The sequence below is a fragment of the Varanus komodoensis genome, unplaced genomic scaffold (assembly GCF_004798865.1).
Source record: "Varanus komodoensis strain SLA01 unplaced genomic scaffold, ASM479886v1 scaffold4, whole genome shotgun sequence".
Lineage (NCBI taxonomy): Eukaryota > Metazoa > Chordata > Lepidosauria > Squamata > Varanidae > Varanus > Varanus komodoensis.
Window position 1 is genome coordinate 53586580 of NW_025335941.1, and position 23064 is coordinate 53609643.

General features: G+C 40.9%; 1 protein-coding gene across 1 annotated transcript in view; it reads right to left on the reverse strand.

The window, feature by feature from the left end:
* Positions 1–878: 878 nt before the first annotated feature.
* Positions 879–23064, reverse strand: part of ARHGAP42 (Rho GTPase activating protein 42) — a 117544-nt gene continuing 95358 nt past the window's right edge. Inside the window, exons 16-23 of the mRNA XM_044441823.1 lie at positions 22601–22706; positions 18741–18900; positions 16636–16780; positions 12536–12916; positions 10974–11130; positions 10811–10873; positions 4402–4481; positions 879–4086 (exon numbers count right to left, since the gene is read on the reverse strand). Coding sequence (XP_044297758.1) covers positions 3998–4086; positions 4402–4481; positions 10811–10873; positions 10974–11130; positions 12536–12916; positions 16636–16780; positions 18741–18900; positions 22601–22706 — 1181 coding nt within the window. The 3' untranslated portion in view covers positions 879–3997. The remainder of the gene's footprint in view (positions 4087–4401; positions 4482–10810; positions 10874–10973; positions 11131–12535; positions 12917–16635; positions 16781–18740; positions 18901–22600; positions 22707–23064) is intronic.

Consider the following 23064-nt stretch of genomic DNA (forward strand, 5'->3'; position numbering starts at 1 on the left):
GATAAAAATCTAATTAAAAAATAAAATCTGATTAAAAAATAGAACAGATGTTTTTGATCCTAATAGGATTTTTTAGTAAAATGCTTTTTTGGGGGAAAATCTGTTTAAGATACACTATAGTCAAAAGGTTAATCATCACTGAAATAAGGATTAGTTTTTAATTATGTAAGATGAGGCTGTATATTCATGCCATCTTTATATATTTTGGTAAATGAATTCCATTAATTCATTCACAAAGTCATGCTCATCCAGGGGTTTCTGGGCATTTTTTTTGTCTAGAAGATATTATTGCAGATGCTTGGTTTTACAGTTCTCAAAACTGTGAATTGCCGTGTCTACAGAGATAATACGCCTCTTCTTCTAGCAAAAATGTTACAAAATAATTATACAGAGTTAATTCCATTGCTTCTTTGCAAATCTATGTACACAGAATCTACTTTTTAAGTGCTAAGTTTCAAAAAATTCAATGTATAGAAGAAGATTGTTGGGAGTGGAACAGATCTGCACAAGAAATGTAAGGAGGAGGGGCAAGCAGTAAAAATAAAAGTGAAACCTTTAAGAATACTGTACAAGTCTTTGGATCTTTTTGAGGTTTATCATATTGTTCTTTCCCTGGAGGAGAAAACATAAGGGCAGCAGGTGATAAAAGATGCCCAGTTTGGGAATACTTCAGTGAAGTTCCTCTACCTATGGGTAAGGCATGCATGCATGCAGATTATGTAGAAAATCGCGATTACATCTAGTCTTACTGACTAGTAATTTAAATCAATTTGATTTGAATCAAAACCATCCTGCCTGTTAGTCCAAAGAGAGGGTCTCATCCTGAATAAACTATGAGCAGTTCTTGTTTTCTGCAATGAAATAATAGAACACATGAATGCAACATCAAAAAGACAATAGGTATTTTTAATTCATTTAAATACTTCTTATATTCTTAATGTAAAATTATGACACAGATAATAGTAGTAGCAAAATGTTCCAGGAATTACATGATGGTTATTATTTACATATACGTATGTACAGAGTGCAGAGAATTAACAAAAAGGCACACTACAAAATAAACAAAAAGTTCTATAATTTACTTGCAATAACTTCTTAAATATATTTTACTTAAAGCACAATCCTATGCATATTTAGAGAAGAAAAATGGCCAACAATTCCACTGGCTGGGGAACGCTGGGAGTTTTAAGACTTTGTTCTGTCTAAACAGGCACAAGATTGCAACCTTAGTGGTATTCTTGGGTACAGATTCCCAGCATTAAAATGCAAAATCATATCCAAATATTATATCAAGTCTAGTACCTGCAAAAAGAATGATTAATTTAAATAGAATCCACAAATAAGCAACCTGCCAAGTTGGTGCCTCAGGAGTTGTAATTTTAACCCAAAGGATTTCTCTCCCTTCCAAGAGAACCAACCATTGCGACAGGGAATAAAAAGTATCATATATTTGAATTATATAAACTATGAAATGCTGCTACATACAGAACATCATTATGTTCTACCTTTGTTTTTATCCATTAGCAGGAAATATTTTCAAAAACATTTTTTGGCTGACTCTTCCCTTAGAAAAGGAGCCATTATAATCTGTGTCATTATTTTAACCAAAATCAAAATCAATTCACAGGGATATGAGTTATATTTTGAAAAAATGTCATTTTCCCATCCAAATACAAGACAGATGCACAGAGAAGTTTCTTTTGCTCATATCCCTAGCTAGGTCCAAGCTTTAGATGCAGTTCATCAACCCACCCCAACAGCTGGGCCTGTATCTCGTTGAATGACAGTCATGCTTCTTATTCAGTGTACAGGAAAATGGCCAGGATTTAGTCCTACCCTCAACATCATTTAGTCCTACCCTAATTGCCATCATGTGTAAGAACTGCTAGACTGGATGGACCTTTGGTTTGATCCAGTAAGGCTTTTCTTATGTTCTTAAGATCAGGTCATGTGCATATATAGCAAATGTTTTGAAAGCTAAACCATTCATGCATCTTTCACAGAACTCTACAAGTGCTCAAGTACAGTGCTTTTTGAGATAGTATAAGCCACACACATGGAGGTCGGATGCTTTGATTCAGAGACCTGATCCACACATGGAACTGAATGGTGTTTTTGAAGCGTTGCACATGTGAAAAGAGCCTCTCCATGAACTGTCCAGGAGATATACAGTGAGAGCATAGGAAGAGCCATGCTGGATCGGACCCAGGCCCCACTTAGTCTGGCATTCACACAGTGACCAGCCAGCTCTCCCACAAGAACACCCAAGTGGGCTGTGGGGCAGCGCCACCCTTCTGCCCATGCCACTCCGCCATACTGCCTCTCATCCTGGAGCCATGTCTTGCCATTGGGTCTAGTAGCCATCAATAGCTTTCTGCTTCCTGTGTTTGTCCAGCTCCCTTTTAAAACCCTCCGAACAGGTGGATATCACTACATCATGAGAAAGTGGATTCCACTGTTCGTTTAGGTATGCACTGTGTGAGGACATTCCTCCTTTCATCTGTCTGGATCTCCCACCAATCCACTTTAGGGAATAAGCCCTTTGGGTTCTAGTGTATGAAAGACAAGAGAAAAACGTCTCCCTCTCCACTTTCTCCACATCGGCATAATTTTGTACATTGTTATCCCGTCTCGCCTTGCTCTCCTGCTGCAGTCCCAGACGTAACTTTTCCTCATTGGGTGCTGCTTCAATGCTTTGATCATTTCACTTGCCCCCGCCTTTTTTTGCATTTTTCCAGACCTTACAAAATGCTATTTTAGGTTTAGTGATCAGAATTGTACCCAGCATTCCAAGTGTGGTTGCACCATCAATTTGTATAAAGCCAGTTTTATTTTCATTCCATTTCCTAATTATGCCCAACAGGGGTTGGGTTTGTTCATATAAGCTGCACACTGGACTGGCATTTTCATGGAGCTGTGCTAAATCTCTCTCTCGATCAGTCAATGCTACCTTAGATCCCATCAAATTACACTTGAAATTGGGATTGTTTTGCTGCAATGAACATTACATTACACTTGTTTACACTGAACTGCATTTTCCATTTTGATGCCCATTCTCCCAGGCTGAAGGAATCCCTTTGGAGCAACTCACAATTCAAGATCTGGACTAGTGCACATGCCAAACCAGTGGTAGAGATATAATGGATTTTAGTTAAAGCACAGATTATTCTAACTTCTTGCTTCATTCACCACTTGGATCATTCAGACGTCAGGATCCTACTATTTTATTTGTACTTATTTATTCAGCTTGAGACTTGCTTCTTCCATTTTGATGGATCCAAGGTAACACATGAAACAAATAAAAAGCTGTATCTTATTGGGGATTCTTATGTAGGATTACAATTTAACAATTTGGATACTATAAATATAAATTATTAATTATTCATAATTATATGGATAAGACACAAAGTGGTAAAGCAGAAAACCAACACACACATATTGCATTAAAATGCCTTTTAAAACAAAAATCATACTTTGATTAATTGGTGTTCAAATATTTGCATTTGCTGCCTATAAATGACACGGCTACAATGAAATTGTAGTTGAAATCTGTTATGTCAGTGAACAATTCTCATTCATTGAACATTGACATCAAGGACTGATTTGAAATGACTGGGACCCATTGAGAATCAATGGCTCGCCTGAGAACAACAACACAGGTTTGCCAAGCTCTCATTTTGAGTGTCTTATTTTCAGCATATTTGATTTGATGGTTAAAATGAATTTCTCGTTACCAGCAGTGAAATGACCGAAAGAGTACCATTTTCCATTTCAAAACACAGAAAGATTTAGAAAACCAAACCCTGTTGACTATTTTCATTAGATTCTGTTCCACTCATAAGAAGACAGAGATCTGCAGCTGCAGAAGTCGAAGGAAATCTACCACACACGACTACCTGGCAGACCCCCCCTCCATCCGTGTCAGATAAAAAAAATCACAGTGCTTCTTGCTTGTTACCATGGATACCATGAAGATGCTGCTGTCCATTAACTATCCCTAGAGAAAGACAACATAATTCTCTGGAACAAGTCCTGTTTTGCCTTCATATGTTGCTTTTAGCCATCCTGGCTCCACCGATGGATATACTGTTAAAAGAAAGAGAGAACATGCATTACTTTCCCCTGGTATTGCAAACTCTTTTGGATACTGTTTAATGTTTGCATAAAGGCATGTTTGTGCATTCTCAGAGAAATATATCACACACACACACAGAGAGAGAATTGTGTGTGAATGAGGGTGCATGGATTTTATACGCACACTTACTACCATTAACACGAGAATATGATAAAATACAGATGTAGCTAGGAGTTGTGTGGCAGCTTAAACATGAACGAGTTTATCATTGCTCTGACTATCACAAGGCAGTCATGATAAAATAATGGCAATTTACCGCCTCTTACCATTGGAAAATATCGCTCCCTGCGGGAAGGAGAGTTCGTGACTATGCTCCGCCTTACAGGAATACATGGCCTTGGCTTGCCTGAGAAAAGGACAGCTTGTGTTACCACTGATAAAAAGGACGGATGATGTGATACACTGAAAAAGGTGTTCTGTGAATAAAGTATGCAAGAGAAACACTTCATGTGCCAGAAGAGAGCACCCCATGCCCTTTGGCACACAAGTGTTCTGTGCCCACTGGAGTTAAGCCGGCTCGGATGCTAAATCCTGATTCACGTTAAACCAGCCCCAGCAACAAAGACGGCCCTCCAGGGCTCCCCGAACAGACCCCTTTCCTGGGGCACTCCTTTCCTTCAACCACCAACTAACTGTTCAGCCACTTTTTAGCCCCAGTGCAGTCCCCCTTCTGAAAAGCTGAAATGCCACCGCTAAGGAATAGTTACTGGCACTATGACCTTTAAGCTACAATGTACTGGCATTTTGGCCTCGCTCCTTTTTGTCTTCAGTCCTACACACCACTGAAATGTGGTCTCTGGGGACTTCCACATGGAATTCGATTTTCATCCTAAGAGCATTTCTGCACCCGTTCCCAGTTTTCCACCACCTTGTTTTCATTCTGAACTACTTATTTTGACATTGGAATAGAAAAGCCAGTATTCCTCTTTTTGATGCTAACAAACCAAACCACCTAAAGGCAGTTCACATAAACATCGGATATAAAGCAACATATTAAAAACAAATGGAACAACTATTTTCTGAGCAATGTGATTTTATTTGGCTACGCAGACATCCAGTAGAAGGAATCAGCTCATTCATGACTGACTATTGATCTGGCTTCCAGCATTTTATTTTGAGGTTTTCAAAATACTTTCAAGTACTTTGCTACTATGATTTTCACAGTCGAGCAGTAACACATTTTAGCTGCCCTACACTGAAGGCCCATTCGGCCATAAAGCTCCCCAGGCCACCTTGGCTAATTCATACCTTTTGTCTGTTTTTAACTGATATAATGCTTCTTTCCTTTGGAAAATTCAGAGAGGACGACAAGGAAATGTCCCCTAACCTGATACCTGCAGGCACCTTCAGTGATGTCCACCATGTTCTGCATTTTCAAGCACTTTGAAAGAAGGTCCAGTAACAACCGTGAACAGCGTTGGTCTTCTTTCTCTCCCTTTCTTGCCTTGCTCTTTCTGTCTCCTTTCCTCCTTGCCTTGATGGTTCACCTGCTCCCAGCCTGTAATATCTCCCTTCTTCTACCTTGCCTTCCTTTTCTCCTCAAGCTCTAGCTTAGCTATTTCTCTTCCCACCTCTTTATCTGTTTCTCCCCACCACTCTGCCTTGGGCCTTGCTTTCTCTCTCCTCTACAAGGGGCTTGCCTTTCCTGCTCCTGTCCCAGCTCCTAGCCTAGCCCAGCACATGCCACTGTTTCTCCTCCACCAGGTCTCTCACTTTGCCCTTTGCCTTACTATCCCCCTCGTTCTCAGCCTGTAGCTTCACTATTTTTCTTACCTTCCCAGCCTCTGGCCTCACTATTCCCTCTTCCTCCTGAGCTCGTATTAGAATATTCTGTCTCTCATGGCAGCCATTTTCCTACACAGAAGCCATTTTGTGGTGGCACCCACAGAAGTTTCCCACATTTCCAAATGTACCCACAGGTACAAAACGTTTGGGGACTCAGTTGTAAAGCCTCAGTTGTCACCAAGCAGTTTTCTCCTCCCTCTCCCCTCCTACTTCACAAAAGGAGCAATGGCTTCTCAGCCAAACCACCATTTGAAAGGTCAATCCCTGTTTTATGGTGATGTTTGAATTAATGACACCTCATTTGCACAATGTTGACAATATTCTGGGTAAAGAAAGGAGGATAGGTGGAAAACAGATCTCCAATGCCTAGAATGTGCTCACTAGTGGTTTCAGAAAGTACTCCTTCCTCCTGGGCCGAGGAGTTTTGCTTCCAGAATTAGAGGCCAACTGGTGCCTCACAGCCCACCCTCGTGATAGGCTCAACATTTTTTTTAAAGCCTTGCTCCAGTATCCAGGTCCTCAGTACTTGGCTTCATCTACCCTCTTCTTATGGTAGGAGCCTTCACTAAGCAGTTCTCCAAATAAAAACAAATGATTGTGATGGTCTAATGGGACAGCTTAATTCTCCTTGTCCTTCTGCTTCTTATTTTGCAACAAAGCTTGCAGTGCAAATTGACTTCCCCAGCCCTTTTCTGTGGGAAGTCAATGATAAAAAGTCTAGTCCATGTCACCACAATCTACCAACCTTTCTTGCAATGGCAGGCAGCTTAGAAGAGCATGCAGGAGAGGCAGGACCCCACACGGACTAGATATTGCTTTTATATCTGATGCTTGGAGTCTAAATTGGAGTCTAATTTGTGGTTAGTGCTTTGGCAATTTAGGGTCTGGAGTCTAATTTGTGGTTAGTGCTTTGGCAGTGTACCTGAAGGCAGCAAACACGTCCATCACCAATTAAGCAAATGGTGCTTCTTTTACCTCTGGCCTGTTTTTCAGTCGATTGTTTTACCAGTTTTCTTCCATTTCCCAAACTTTTAGAACAAGATGCCATTTTCTTCCCAATGCTAACTGCCCTTTTATAAAGAGAGCTAATGTTCCAAGGTAAGAACTTACCACGTGCATTTTCTAAGTATAATACTCCCATTCATTCAATTCAGCCGGCAAAAGAGGGTATGAAAATAACATTGCCAGCCAGTACATGGTGCTTAAAAAGGTCCTCATTTTCTTTTGAATAAACTACTAATTTAAACCTTCTAGAAGAGGGTTATTTAAAATGGCATCTATATTTCTAAGAAGCGAATGTGTTTTCTGTACCTGGTTAATAAGGACTACTGGCCTTCAGGTTTGCAGGCAGAATTTTTTTTTACTCTCCCTCCACAACTTCTTCCTCTTTTCTACTGCTTCAGTAATGGAAATAGAATCAAGACACTGAAATACTAAAGAAACCATCCATACTTTAAACATGTATGTATTTAAATAAATAAATAAATGGGTATTTATTTAAATAAACATGCATTTATTTAAATAAATACCCATGTGCACATGTGGGTCCCAGAATTTATCCAAGAAAATCTGCAAGGAGTTTATTAGGTTTTCCTCCATTTTAGCCTCTTGAGCACTGTATGGAAGAGGTTCTTCTGATGGACCGCATCTATGATCCACTAAGGGTATAATTCTATGTATGCTTAGACAAGGCTGGCTGGGGAAAGCTGGGACTTGTAGGGTTTGTTGCAGAGTAAAGATGCATAGGACTGCACCCTAAGTCCATCTTAATGCCATTCTGCACTCTTCCTAGGGAGGAAAGCGCTTAGAAACTGGAGCATCTAGTCCAGTGGCAGGGACTAGAATTGTCACTTAGCACACATCAACATAATTATATTGTCCCTTCATTTCTCTTTTAATTGTATGCTTGGATCCAAACTAGGCTTAAGCAAGATATACAGACATAAAGAAACTACCCAGTCAGGTAAGTCTGATTTGGGCTAGCTGATGGTTGCCCTATTAACTTAGTAGCTGAGTGGGGGATTCAAACCCTTTACCAAATCCACTCCACCTAGACAATCACATGATAGGGTGTCAGAGCGTACACTCTGAGATTCTGAAAATGAAAGGTCTCCCTTCAAAATGGAAAAAAATGGAAGTGAGGCAAGATATGAAAGTGAAAGAAACAGCAGCAAACATTATTAAGTTCTACACTGTTTGTCACTTTCCCCTTTTCCATTTCCAAGAAGGGGAGTTTAACATTCAATGAAGTACGGTTCAGTTGTCAAAACAGCAGGAGCTCCAAAAATTAAAGAACAATTTCCTTAAGGCTGTTGAAAATGCACACCTTTTAAAGATTAACATGAAAACTACAGAGTGAATTAGATGATGTGCGTTTGCAGATATTTGCAAGTGGCCTAAAGACAAAGTTGGCTCAGAACAGTGCACATTTGCATGGTCGTGTCTGAGTGTTTCCTTGCTGCAAGAGGAAAACTCCAGAGGAAGATTTCTGGCTTCTTTTCTTATTTTTTGCTGGCTTCTCATTCACCCTAATTCTACTCATTGTTACCATCCAGCACTTCTGCAAAGACGAAGCAGGAAAATCCGTTAACCTTGCCAACCTTGCCTGCTTTATCAGCAGAAAAAGCTACATGTCCCTTTTGTCTGGTTCTTTCCTGACATGTACTGAGATGGAACAAGAGCCTGAGTGGGGAACTGTAAAATGTGATATGAAAGGACAAATGGGGCGGAAGGTGGGAAGAAGGGAGGAGGTCTATGATACAAAGTTAGCTCATGTCTTTTTCTTCCACTTTGGTGCACTGGTTAAGCAGGGGTCCCCAGACATTTTGGGCTCGTGGTCTCATTTATAATTTTGAAATAATGCATGAGTGCTTCCACAAAATGGTTGTTGAGGGAGGGGATCTGCCCATTCATAAATGGTGAATCTAGCTGGTCCCAAAGTACCCATTTCCGAGAAGGCCAACAGGTGAGACTACAAGAAAAGTAACCTGCCCAAATACTCAATAATAGGTTTGTTTTTCTACCAAACTTGGAATTCGTTCTATTATCAGCTGGAGAAATGGGACTATATGTGGATTTGAATATGACTATTGACTGTTAAAATGAGGAAGATGTTAACCCAGTATATCTGAGGTCTTAAATAATCGTTGTTTTTAAAGTTAGATTGTAGTGAAAACAATAAAATTTATTTAAAAATGATTTAAGTCTGAGATCTGAAACAAACAGTCTTTTGAAGCCAAAAGAATGGAACCACAGAGCAGCGCTTTATTGTACAGCATGCCTGTCTGCCACCTAATTTTATTATAAACATCTTAAGAAAGATAATGAAAAGGGAGAGAAAATGAGACTTGTGTATGTACAGAAAGGTTTCTGCAAATATATGGGTATCCACAGGTAAGCTTGGGCACTCCAAGACTAACTGGCCTCACAGGTTCTGTTGTGTGGACAAAAAGATGGCGAAAGATCAGCACCTGCTGTCCTGTACTCCTTAAAGGAAAGGTGTGGTATAAAAAATGAATAATAAATAAATGCGGGACTAGTGTAACCCAACTAGAATGGTTATGTCCATGATTCCAGCCAGTCAGCCCATGGCTTCCTCCATGTCCTATAATCCACAAAAGGCTTAAATAGGGCAATACTCTCCCTCCCCCAAACACAAGCTTTCTGTTTTCTGATAATCGACATAGTCTTCCTCCTAGAAGCCAGACCAGCTTCTATCTGTCTATGCTGTTATAGTGGATGAAAGGAGATTACACATCTAGAGAAACTTGGCCTGTGTTCTGGCTGCAAAGCACATTCTAAAATACTGGTGGACATACAGAGGAACTGCAATCCAACTTGTTCAGGCAAACTGAGAGATTTCTAGGAAGTCCTTTCTTATCCCAAGTGATCCCTCCCATGACAGGTTAGTCCATCAGCCTTTTGAAGGTAAGCTTTTCTTCCCCTTGAGAAAAGGTCAGGGAGTTGGCAGACAGGGCTGACTGCAGGCAACCTGAATTTGGGGTGTGTGTGGCTGGGCTGAGTTTGAAGTGAGGGGAGTCTTTTCCAACTCTGCAGTTCAAATTCCCTCTGTTACTATTCCTGGTTTATTTACTAACACCACTATTTGTCTCATCACTATGTCGAGTCGAAATGTGTTTTATATTTTAGTTCCTAGTCCTCCCAAATATATGCATCTATGTATGTATAGTGGAAACACAGAAACACAGTGAGTCAGAAGGAGCCTCCTGAGCCATCTAGTCTGACCCCCAGCTCCAGTCGGATCTACTCATGACATGCCTACCATGTGCATGTCCAGCCTATCCTTAAACACCCTCACTGATGGGATCTCAAGCACCTCCTGTGGAAGCCCATTCCATACCCCTGGGGTCCTAACCATGAGGAAGTACTTCCTGGCATCCACCCTAAATCTTGGTTCCCTGAGCTTTGCTCCACTGGAATGCATCCTGCCCTCCACTGCAGGGGAAAAATGGTCATGACCCACCTCTGCGTAGCATCCCCTCACATACCTATATATTGCTAACAGGTCCCCTCTGAGTCTCCTCCTCCCCAGGCTGAAGAGACCCAGCTCCCTCAGTCTCTCCTCATATGGCTTACCCTCCAAAGCAGCCACCATCCTTGTGGCCCCACCATTTTCCTCCAAAGAGCTCAAGGCAGCTTACATAATTCCCCGCCTTCTCTCAATCTTATCCTCTCAACAGCAGCCCCAAGAGTCTGTGACTAGCCTGAGGTCACCGAGTGCACTCCATGGCCAAGTGGAAACTAGACCCCAGATCTCCTGAGTCCCAGCCCAGCACACTTAACCACTACACCCCACTGGCTCCCATGCACAGCACCCAAAATATCCAGGTGGAATATGGAATGAATATAATATTGTGAAACGCAGCTTACCTTCCCAAGGGAGCCTGTTTCACTGAGCAAGCACTTTCAAACAGCTGGGCCCTTGCTGCTACCCTGGAGGATATGAAGTCATGAAAGGGTTACATGTGTTCTTCTGAATGCAAAGAACTCAAATGCTCAAGCACTGAGACAAAAAAGCCCTGACCCAACTTACACAGACCCTGGTCTCTGATAGCCATTGCTTGATGTTGCGTCAAACTGCAGTCCTCTGCACCGCTTTGGAGGCAAGTCGGGGTTTTCCGTGGCCTTTGCTCCATCCTTGGCATCTAGAGAAGCTAAACTCTGGACTGAACCACTGCGGCTTTTGTTACCTAAATGACAAAGGATGAACCCACTTTTATCACCTATTAGTTCAGTCTTAAGCATTTGGAGCAAACCAGAGGCCACAGGGGGGGCAGGGTGCATTTGGGGGAGGGAAGTGGCAATTGGGATGAATGGTACTTAACCGTTTACCTCCCTATTGCTTAGTCTGAAGTATGGGTTTTGCCACAAGCGGAAAGAATAGGCTGAGAAGAGGCACGGAATGCATGAAGGAGGGAATAAGCCTTTCATTGCTCTGACCCTCCAAATCAACACCTCCACCCCATCCGTACACAGCTGACTGGCAGCAAAGGAGCAGTAACACGGGATCCCAGGTCTCTCATCTGAGAGCTTACCGAGGTATGGCTACCTCACTGCAGATGCAAAACAGCATTATACCCATTTCTCTTTTAAACAAACCTTTCAACTTAGCAGTGTCAGCACCCTTATTAGTAAGTGTGATTTTAAAAACCCCCAAGTGCTAAATCAGGATTGGAGGACTGTGATCACAAAATATTGAAACAGTGCTGCACAATGTTGAAACAGCCTGAGTGTCACCACCAGGAGGAAAACAGGTTCTCTAATGTAAACACCAGATTTCTTTTTCAGATAACATGTTGACCAACATTTCTGAATCCCCTTACCTGAAATCCAGATATGAGTCATACAATGAAAACAAACTATAAACACTGCAGGTTTTGGTGACGTAAAATGTGTGTTTCCTGTCCTGCTTAACTGAGTTTTTGTTGTTTTGCCATTTCTGTTATTATCCAACCCTGCCCAGCCCGACATTAAAATTTACTTTCTATAAAAGGAAATCAGAATGGATAACTATGAGCTGCAATATTAATTGGGAAACAATGAACTTGCTTTATTATTATAAATATTGTTTATTCTTCACTGATTCTGTTCTAATCCCTTTGAAGAATATTGAGGATTTGGCCCTCATAGCTCCACACACTCTTCTTGTTGACCTTTTCATAAATGGCCTTCTTGTTTCCCATCAGGCCTATCATTCCAGAAAGCCAAATCTCTGATCACATAGAAGCCTTCCTATTCAGCAGCAGAACCCACCAGGAGAACTTGCAGTTAAAAAGCAATCAGTTGTGAATAGACACACTTGCTTCCAGAACAGGGCACATATGAGAAGATCATAGAAAAAAATTCAGGTGACGTGTCCCAAGACTGTAGAAGAGGCAGAGGCCAGCCTATCCCAACCCAGACCTGTTTCCAGGGTTTCATTTTTGAACTACCAGTTTTTTGTTGCATAAACAGTGTGTCCTGCTTGCAGAACCAAACAATGGGAATACATGGTAGTCTTGGACACTGCCCTTGGATACACTTCATTTGTGTCTCGTTATCCCGTTCTTAAATATACAGGTATTTTCTGTTAATTGTAAACCATATAGAGCTTACCTTCTGCAGAAGGGATGGACCTAGTGGATGAAGCTGTTGATCTTTTCATTCCAGAGAGACTGTACAGCCCTCTGTTGGTCAGGTCTGCTGGTGGAGTGACATTTTCTGGCTCTGTGATAGAGGCGACACTCTGAGAGTCAGATTCCACATCTGTTTTTGCTGCATCCTCCTTTGAGGAAGATTCAGGACTTGTGGTCCAAAGGCCAGAATTCTTTTGTCCATTGGAGGAAGGGGATGAGGCAATCCATGGAACTCCTCCTGCTTTTTCCCTGGGTTGAGAGGATGAAGGTTTTGTGGTGCTGTTTTGTTCTGATGAATGAGATGAAAGTGATTCTATGCTGCCCATAGGAGTGCTGTCTGGACTGCTACTGTATGAATCACCTGAAAGGTAGAAGAGTTCAGGGTAGAGAGAAGGAAAGCAGTTGCTGTTTTTTAGGGTCTAATAATGTTTTCTTGCTTGGTGGACAACATAATCTGCTCATTGCCTGAAAGGCACCAGGGAAAGATTCCTTTCTTTCTCAGTATACTGTAGGGAAAAGCTCTTATCTCCAACCAGCTGTTGGCCAGCTGGTCACTGCTAGGTGGAGTGGGTGTGGTCTGGGGAAGAAGTTCCTGAATGATTCAGTCCTGCTCATTTTGACACGTCCTGCTTATGTCAAAGTGGTATTAAAATGGGTAAGACTCACATTTTGACAGCATCCGCTCTGCAGATTCACCACTTTGCCTTTGCCCCATTCATGGCGGGCGAACAGACCCCGAGCCCTTTCCCAGACTGGGATTTGGCTCCTGGACAGAACCAGGTCCTGCCCTTCTGGTCCAAATGGAGAGCACTACTTTTCATCAGCCCTCTGCTTTTTTCCATGACACTGCATTAGTGTAGGAAAACCCGCAGAATTTGGTACCAGCCTCGGGGTGCAGGGGGCGGGGGGGAACTTCTGAGATTTTAGGGTTTAACTGTGGTAAACGAAGTTCTTATGAAAATAAGCTTTAAAAAATTCTAAAGCATCACATTTTAAAACACAGCTTGTTTTTATGTTAATACAACTATTCAAAATCACATTTTTCCATGTCGTAGTGGCTTAGCTGTTCCTTTCAAAATAATTGTAAATTACATTTGCTGCTTTCAAAACTTTAAAGACATTAGTTTAATGTGTTTTTACTGTTGGTTTTATTACATTTGTATCATCATCATCATCATCATCATCATCATCATCATCATTTGTTTTATTATTATTTTGTTTTTCTATCTTCCACAAAGCTTGGCTATACAGCATCTCATACAATGAATGAATATGTACATATACTGTACATATACATTCATTCATTCATTATTTTCCCCAAAGGGCTCAAGGCAGCTTGCATCATTCTCCTCCTCCATCTTATCCCCACAACAACAACCCTGTGAGGCAGGTTGGGCTGAGAGTCTGTGACTGGCCCAAAGTCACCCAGTTGGCTCCATGGCCGAGCGGGGACTAGAACCCAGATCGTTTGAGTCCCAGTCCCATGCTCTTAACCACCGCACCACATGAATGTGTGAACCATGCCAAACTAAGCCTCCAAAGGCAAAGGAGAGTTCACTGCTACCGTCAGTGGTCAGACCAAACCATGCTGATCTGCTCAGAGCCCTTCCCACTTGTGTTGAATAGAAGCAGAATCTGCCAACCCAGGAAGCATCTGTGAGCTGACATGATGAATCCAGCATCAATAACTATGAAGCCTAATGTTCCTGCACTTGGGGAGATACTGGTGCCATGGACAAAACTGCCTCAGGCAAGCCAATTGCTGCATATGAAAGGCCTTTGTTTGACTGAATGTTCCCCGCCCCCCCCAGGAAGTTTGAATCAGCATAAGAAAGGATCCAGGATACAATGAATTTAAGACTTCCTCTTTCCTGCAGCTATGCATAACAATAAAATCTGAATAAGAATGCTTGGCTTATTGACCTGCAATCAGTGCAACAGCAGATTATCTTGTAAAGTTAAATGAGCACACAAAGGCTTCCCCCCAGATTTTGCTGCTGGAAGATTTGCTCCAACTTTTGGCTTGCAAGAGGTCCCCCAAAATGTGTCCTTTATTTGGAGCCATAAAGAAGCACACAAAATGGCTTCTCTTATGCAAATTTTTGGCACATTTTGTATCACAGGCATGTTTTGGTTCATGGAAAGAAACTGTTAAAGGCATGAGGCTGAAATTTTGGGCACATTTTTACTACCCTGAATTGGACATTGTCTTTAGAGGACAAGATTGTAGGTCTACTTATATGTAAGCTATACAAGGTAATGTGAGCCATGGGTTGGAGGTATCCCATGGTGTCAGATGAAGCACACAGGTAGTAGATTCCAGGTTTTCCTTGGACATAATTTGCATGACTTCAGCACCAAATCCATCTGGACAGACATAGCATGATTACTACAGGCACACAGGAGGACCTGGTCTCAGCCTTCCAACAGTGATCTACTGGATGTGATATCAGTTGGGGAAGAGAAATACTTAGCATTTTCCCCATCATTTATGAATGGCATCATTTCTTAATTTATCACATTTATATTAAGTCTTTCTTTCATCATGCCGCTCAAGACAAGGTATACAGGCTTCCTTTCTCCAGATACTGATTGGAACTCGACCAGCTTAGTTTCATTGCATCATGAAATGATGCCATCACTGCTGGTAATGAAAGGGGTGGTTATTTTGGTGCACTTTCCGAGGTCAAGCTGATTTGGACTTGTCAGATGAGGAAGGGCCCTGAGACCCAGAATTGTCAAGTGCTGAAATGGGAGAAAGAGAGGGGCTTATCCCAAGGGCACCCTCCCTGGGTGTTCAGGTCAGAATTTACAGCTACAGGGAGGGGGCATGAGAGAAGAATTCCTACAGCCAGCTGGGCCTGGTACGACTCTTGATCCCAAGATGCAATGTTGGGAGAGACAAGGAAATCAGCTGGAGTGGCAATGGACAGAGAAGAGGCTTGACTGTCTCCAGAAGGGCCATCCCAGAGGGAGGGGCCCAGGGTACTCAAAAGGAGGATGCTCAGAAGTAGTTGCTAGATTGAGTTCAACAAACTGTTCTGTGCAGACTCAGAGACTCATTCTTGGTTGGCTATGCCTACCATTTATTATCTATTACCATTCAACAGCCTGACATGGCTCCCAGAACAGTTTACAAAAAAGCAGGACTGAAAAGATAGACATTCATATTTGGGTGAACTTCAGGAAACAGTGGAGTACAAGAGAGCTAAAGTCCATGGTGTCACCAAGACTCGGGCACAACTTTTCAACTAAACAACCAATTTATGTTAATATTCCTGTGCTGCTTTACCGGTCTACAACCAAAATAAAGTCATTCATTAAAAACAATAAAATAATCATAATTACAAAGGCCATTTTAAGTGAATCTATGAATCTATAGGCTGCCAACCTACCCTCCTCTTGTCCTTCTACTACCTGTATATTGATGGAGGTCGCATGATCATAACTCTGCTTGACATGACAAGGAAGTGCATTGGAGAATAATGAGCTTTTGTCAAATAACAGTCTGTGTTTTGGAAGTGTGAAGGGTGGTGAAACCTAGCTCACAACAGGTACACACCAGCCTTCCCCAGCCTAGCACCGTCCAGGTGTGTTGGACCATCACTTCCAGTGTTCCCAGCTTGCCAATGGCTAATGTCCTCATTCCAACGAACCTGGAAGACACCAGCTTGTGGAATGATGCATCACACTATGCCATGTGATTCGTCATGCAAGCTTGGATGGTCAATGGGATGGGAGAGGGTAGATTTTGCTGCCACAGAGATGGGTTGACTGAGGTTGAACCCACCTGCTTCACTTAGCTAAAGAAAACCAACTCTGTCTCCACTTAGTCAAATGGCAGTGCTGGATAAAGAAAGGTGGGAAAGGCTTGGAAACTTTCAGGTGACAATGCAAGAACTATATTACAGAACTTGAAGTGCCAGCAGCAAGGAAACTGAGTTGGCACCTGATCATTATAAATGGACAAAGAGATCCACAGAGAGGCAGCCCTTATGCTCAGAGCAAAACAATGATTACCACCAATTAATAATCAAGCACGAGAACCAAGGATCTGCTACTAGAGCAAGCCACACTTACTATCTGGGTCTGCTAGGCATGGGGTGTACCGTCCTCTTGGTTTGCGAGAGCCTGTGGAGAGGCAGATGGCTCTTGTCCGTCTTGAGCTTGACCGGGATTGAGGCTGTGGAAGAGGAATGTTGGGGTCCGGGGCTGTGTGGAATATCTGTCAGTTAAAAGCAAGGACTCTTAAAATGTACATATTTATGAGAATCTGTTGGAGTACCACATTTCTTTGAGGCCAAGAGAGGGTGGCTGGCTGACGGCCAGTCAGCAATTTCACAGGCAATAGCTTATACTCTTAAATTAATGCAGTATAATAGCCTTCCCTGTCATGGTGCTCTTTATGCTTGTTACTCTGCCACTGTCACAACTGCCAGCCAGCATGGCCAATGGGATTATGGGGTGGCACAGCAACATGGGCTCTCCCGCACTAGAAGCATTCAAGACACAGCCAGACAGCCATTGTTGTGGAAGCTTTCACTTGCAGTCCTGCATTGAGCAGGTGTTGGATGCGATGGTTTTGTAGGCTTCTTCCAACTCTACTATTCTATGATTCTATGTCTGGAGAGGCACCAGACTGGACCTGGCTGTATTATGTTCATTTTAGAATAAAGGGAAGGAAATTACAGAAAAAGGAAAACTAGAACTGGACAACACAGTTTCAAGATGAAGACCTAAAGGTTCAATCCCAAAACTCAACACTGATAGGAAACTAACTAGGGAACTGGATTTTTAACCAGTTTTAACCAACCACCTAACCCAACTGTCCTAAAGAGAAAACCCATTTTACTGCCGAATAAACAAACCAAAGGACAGTTGATCATCAGAAAGTGTTCCGTCGTAACATTGAAGATGGCTGCTAAAATTAGACTAATGACTTATTCAGCAGAGTCCAAGCAGAAACAGGGAGACTGAGACAATTTGGATGCATCTTCAAACTATGATTTACTACACATTGATCATGAAAAAAATCAAGAATTGACAAAGGTGCCTTAAATAAAAACACACTGTCAGGGTTTCACAATATGCAGGCAAGTTTGTTTAACTTTGAACTATACAGGGAAAGTTTTTTAAAGCAAGCATCATTTGATTCCAATAAACAGATGACACTTCCATAAGAAAAGCTTTCCTTACCTACTCCTGGTTAGGCCTGAGAAAAAAACCCCAGAAAAGTTGGGGAAATATGCTCCCTTGAGGCATAGTTTAATGTTTTTTTCAACAATATAATGGAAAACAGGAAGATAAATTTATGAATTTTTTACTTTTTAAATATATTTTGAAGTTGAGACTTATTGTACTTTTAGCTGTACTACTCCCTCAAAACAAGTTTATAATAAATATGAAAGATAATCAAGGATTAGTAAGGTAATCACATTCACTGTATATTATAGACAAATATAATTCAATCCAGTTGTGGTAAGCCAGAGAAAGACTTTTATTTAGGAGACATTTAAACACTTTGAAAGAGGGAACATTGCTTGTAGGGTGAATAGTAATTATGGACTTCCATATGGCCTTCCATTTTTATTACTTTTTCTTTGTTCATGATGAAGACTGCAGAAGCGGTTGCTAATCCCAAATAATGATAATAATAATATTCCTTTTTGTTTACTACAGTGCTAATGGGTTTCCATTTCTAGCTATTATTTCAACTGGCAAAAGCGAACAATGTTTAATATCCTGGACTGCAGCAGGGACAGGAAATGTGAAAGCCCTGTGAGATGTGGATTAATACTTACTGAAGGGCAATGGCCAGCCATTATTCACATGCAGCTGCTGTTCCAGTGTAAATATGTAATTATCAACATAATGTGGGCCTGAGTAAGTACTGAGGAATAACTGAAATACTTTCCATTATCAAGGAGATAGCCCCAGGTGAGGCTTTTCCTGCCTCATCCACAGAATTGTACATGGGGCCCAGACAATGTTATCTTCCACTTGTAACTCCCCTGTGTTTGCCTACCACTTCTCTTTTTCTTATCATGGACAATAAAGGATGAAAGACATAATGGAAGAAAAGCTGAAGAGCTGCGCAATGCGAAATATCTGCCTTAGGAATCTGGTCATTTTTTAAATAGAAGCATGTGATGTTTGAAAAGATCTACCAGATTCTACTGTCCCACCTTTTCATAATGCTCAATGAGAATCTCAACCACAATATTCTGAAATTTGATGTTCATCATAGCAGCCACAGTTTCCTCCTGGGCTCTCATCAGTGTGGGACCAAAAATAACTCCAAGGTTGGAAATAGTCATGAGATTTTGTTGACTATGTAATGACACCCTGAAAACCAAACAATTAAAAATGAGAAAGGATGTTAGACATCACACGTGAGCTTTCAGTTCAAGAAAACAATTTAACAGAAGCATATTTTATTGTTTGTTTGTCCATTCATCCCCTTATGTTTTAAGAAACCATCTGCAGCTTTGGTTTGTTGATATAGCCCAGAAAGATGGAATCCATTTACTCCTGGGGCAAAGAGCATTCATTGCCAGAACTTTAAAAATAGGTTTTGCTGTTGTGATATTTTTATTTCTTTTGTTTTTATTTTAATTGTTTTTATTTTATTTGTGCTCTACACATTTTGAACAGGGACCTAGTCTGCAACCTATTTTGATAAATTTGCTTTTTATTGCCTTTGTAAAAAACATGTCACTGCATGTCACTGACCTGGAGAATTATGATTTGTTTTGATTAAGGCTGATACCAAAGAACATTTTCCCAGTCCATGCTTCAGAGAAGGTCATCATCCAAGGCAACCAAGGCTGTTTCCTTCTCATAATCAGCTCTGTACCTGCTTGGCAACCAACAACTGCTTGGAGCTGTGAGGCCCCTGTGCCTGAGATTGGCAAATGTGATTCCACACAGTAATTATCTGAAACATTTATCTCAGTTTGGTTTCTTCAACAAAGCTCTCACTGCTGGGACCTCTCAGCAGGCTTTCCGCTATGGTTTTCACCACCACCAAAAATGCCATGGCATATTATGACATGCAAGAGTGAATGCTGTTTTCAGCAAATGTTATGTTAACATGTGGAGCAGCCTTTCCTAAGCTGGTGCCCTCCAGATGTTTGGGATGACAACTTCTGTTATCACTGCTGGCCACACTACCTGGTGAATAAATAATATCATTCAAATGTACCATGTTCGTTTCAGATGGGACAGTCCAATGTTCCCTTTAGATTGAAGCATATGTGAGCAAATGAATAAAGAATAAACTGATACAAACGTATCAGTTTATATGATGGCAGCCAGCTGAGAACACTTCTTGAGATTTTCTATTTAAAAAGGGTTTGCAACAGAAAGATGTCAAGTGATCTGGAAGCACATATTGCAAAAACCAGGAGATTCAAAACAAATGATGCCAACTCCAAAGAAGGACTTCCTAACATTTGAGACAAGTTTCTGGGATTTCACGTCATTTCATGTTAGGGAGGTGGGTATTAGAGAAAGGCCTTTTCAAACGTTGCTTCTCAGTTTGGACCTTCCTTCCTAGGGAGCTTCACTGGATATCTTTGGAATATATTTTAGGCACCAGGGAAGAGATTCTCCTATTTTCCCATTTTTGACATCAGTTTTAATTGGCATGATGCTTCTCTGAGTTGCTTGCTTCAGGGTTTATAGTACCCTTTTCTAATTTGGAGTTTTAAAAATTAAACTTGACCATGATCTACCAGTGGATTCAACAAATGGAAAGGCAGGATAGAATTTGACTAAATGATTTTTGCCCTTCCCAGCTTCTTCAGAGTGCCATAACAATGTTCTGCTATATGTTTTCCTTCTTTGCTCTGTAATACTGGCTGCTGAGAAGGGAGTAGGGAAGTATACAATATAATGACATCCAGATGAAGAGTAAGTTGTACCAAATGTTACAGAGAATGACAGGCTGCCGTTTTTGGCAACAGTATTGTCATCTGTAACTGTGGAAATAGATATTCTGAAATATGCTCAAAAAATCATAACACTTCATTGCCTCATTTTATCCAAGGCAGATGGCTTTGCATGTAACTAGAGGTTGGTATTACGATTTTCAGTTCTTTATAGAAAAAGGAATTTTGAAGAGGGAAGTCCAATCACAGGTAAGAATACCTGTGTTTCCTTATCATTAGAATTCATTATTCCCAATTAGGAATATTATATTACTGAGGTTGCCTTGGTGACAAATTGAATCTTTTAGATAAGAAAACATAAAACTGAGTTTGATATTCTCCTGCTAACCAACGAACAGGCACAAATTTGGAAACAGTTTCAAAGGTCCAGGTTCTTTTAGAAGGCTTGAAAAATTGCTTTTTCAGAAAGCTAATAAGAAGGAACTTTTAAAATAACCAATTTTCGATTCTTCCTTCCACTCAGGGTAATGAATAAGCATAGACTGAAGTAATAGGGTATTGAAAGAGGACAATAAAAAGCAAAATTGCTATCTCCTTAAAGTCTATCTTTACTATGTGATGGTCTATGTGAAATTTTGGATATCTCTAATTTATAGACTGCAGTCCCTGTTCATTACAAAGGTGTGAGTGATGGATTGATTCTTCTGCTTCCTCCTTAAATTGAGATGCAGCAGTAAGCACACAGAGCTTCTACAATCAAGTAAAATCCTCAGAATAAAGCAGCAGATGTATTCTCTATGTATTTAGCATACAATTTCTGTATTTTTCACACATACAACATTACTGATTTTCAGTTATGGAATTATAGATATTATAAAACCTATGCTTTTAAATCTATCTATTTCTAAATAGAACCTTTATAAAATCTATTTTATAAAATCAATAAACTCTATGGGTCCATGAAAAAGTGTGTATGCCCCTGCATTTTGTGTCATTTACTGCTGTTTGCTCGGAACCAGCTGACATGCGCCTTTCAGTGAGACATTTCATATATTTTGCTGCCAGCGAGCACATATGCAACCCCCCCCGCAAAAAAAAAACCATGTATAAGAAATCATGTCTGAGCACCACATGTGAACTGGGCCTTGATAAGTTGCATAAATTCACCTAAATCCATCAGATATTCCTTCTCAGGCATTCCTCCTGTGTGTTATATGCGCAGTGCAGGGAACAAGACAGCCAGTCTTCCCTATAGGGCCATCCTCACTGCGAAGAAGATAGTCTTATCTATCTGCAGGGGGTCTCCATGTGATCCAAAATGCTGATGATCCAGTATTCCAGATCATATCAGGAATCCCTTTGGATAGAGGAGGATCTCCTCTTCCTACAGTCAATCTGAACAGGGAGGGGGCCCTGAAATCAACAACAGATTGGATGGAACTAGCACACTGCCTTCCTCACATATTTAACAAGCCTACAACAGGAGTGCTTGAACAGGATTTTTGTTCCTACAAGTATTTGGCAATGAATACGTTTATGTGAATGAGCCACACACATGAATGAAATTATTTGCCAGTGGAACCACCCAGAATGATTTAGAGTAAAACCACTCAGCCTTCCTTATATGTCCCATTCTACCAACTGTCCCACACAACAATCTGATCTATTTTCCCAAAGAGATTTTTATACACTTGCCCTACCTGATTGAAAACAAAAACCAAAATGATCCATAAATGTACAAACAAGGATCAACTTGCATAGTGAAAATAAGTCCCAACCTCCACAAGGTCAGCCTAAGGCTGTGCAAGCCATTACAGGTAATTCTAGATAGAAACAGCAGAAAACAGAAATTCTGAGGAACCAATCAAAGCCCTGGACTTCCCTTCCAGAGAATTATTCTCTGGCAGAAACAAGGACAAAGGACAATTATAATGAACGGGTTAATATTAAGAACCTCCAGGGCTTCAGTAAGAAATAATTTGCAGCTGTCAATTCCTTGCTCACAGCTTTAGAAAGTGTAATATCATTTACCAAAGTCATTTCATGTCTTCGGGGCAAAGCAGTTAGAAAACGGGAGGGTGGGGAAGAAGGCACACACTTTGCTCCTTCAGCCCTCATGATTGTGGACAATCGAAACAGAATATAATTATTACTTGACTAAGTGCTTGATTAGGATGTCCAGCATCTCTCGGTTTTTCTCTGGCAGTTTGTGAACCAGCGCATGGACAGCTTCCACTCTGTAATTTTGATCATCGGACTCTAACAAAACAAACACACACATACATACAACATATTAATGCCCCCCCTGCTTTTCTTAGAGAGAATGACAATGACTTGGATTCTAGTTCTAAGGGTTTATTTAACCTAATGTTCTTTGACTGATAAGGTACAAACTGGTAATTCAGGCTTCTGAAGATAAATGTTTAATACTGTGATTTATTTACATCCTGTCTCTTAAATTACACCAATTTTATTGCTACCATTTCATTTATATTTGCTACCTCATAATTGCATAGATTTTTATTGCATTTTAACATGACAAACTGACTTAAAGGGCTGCAATAGTTTTAATACAAATAAAATAAAGCAGACAATTAACTCATGGACCAGCCTTCCC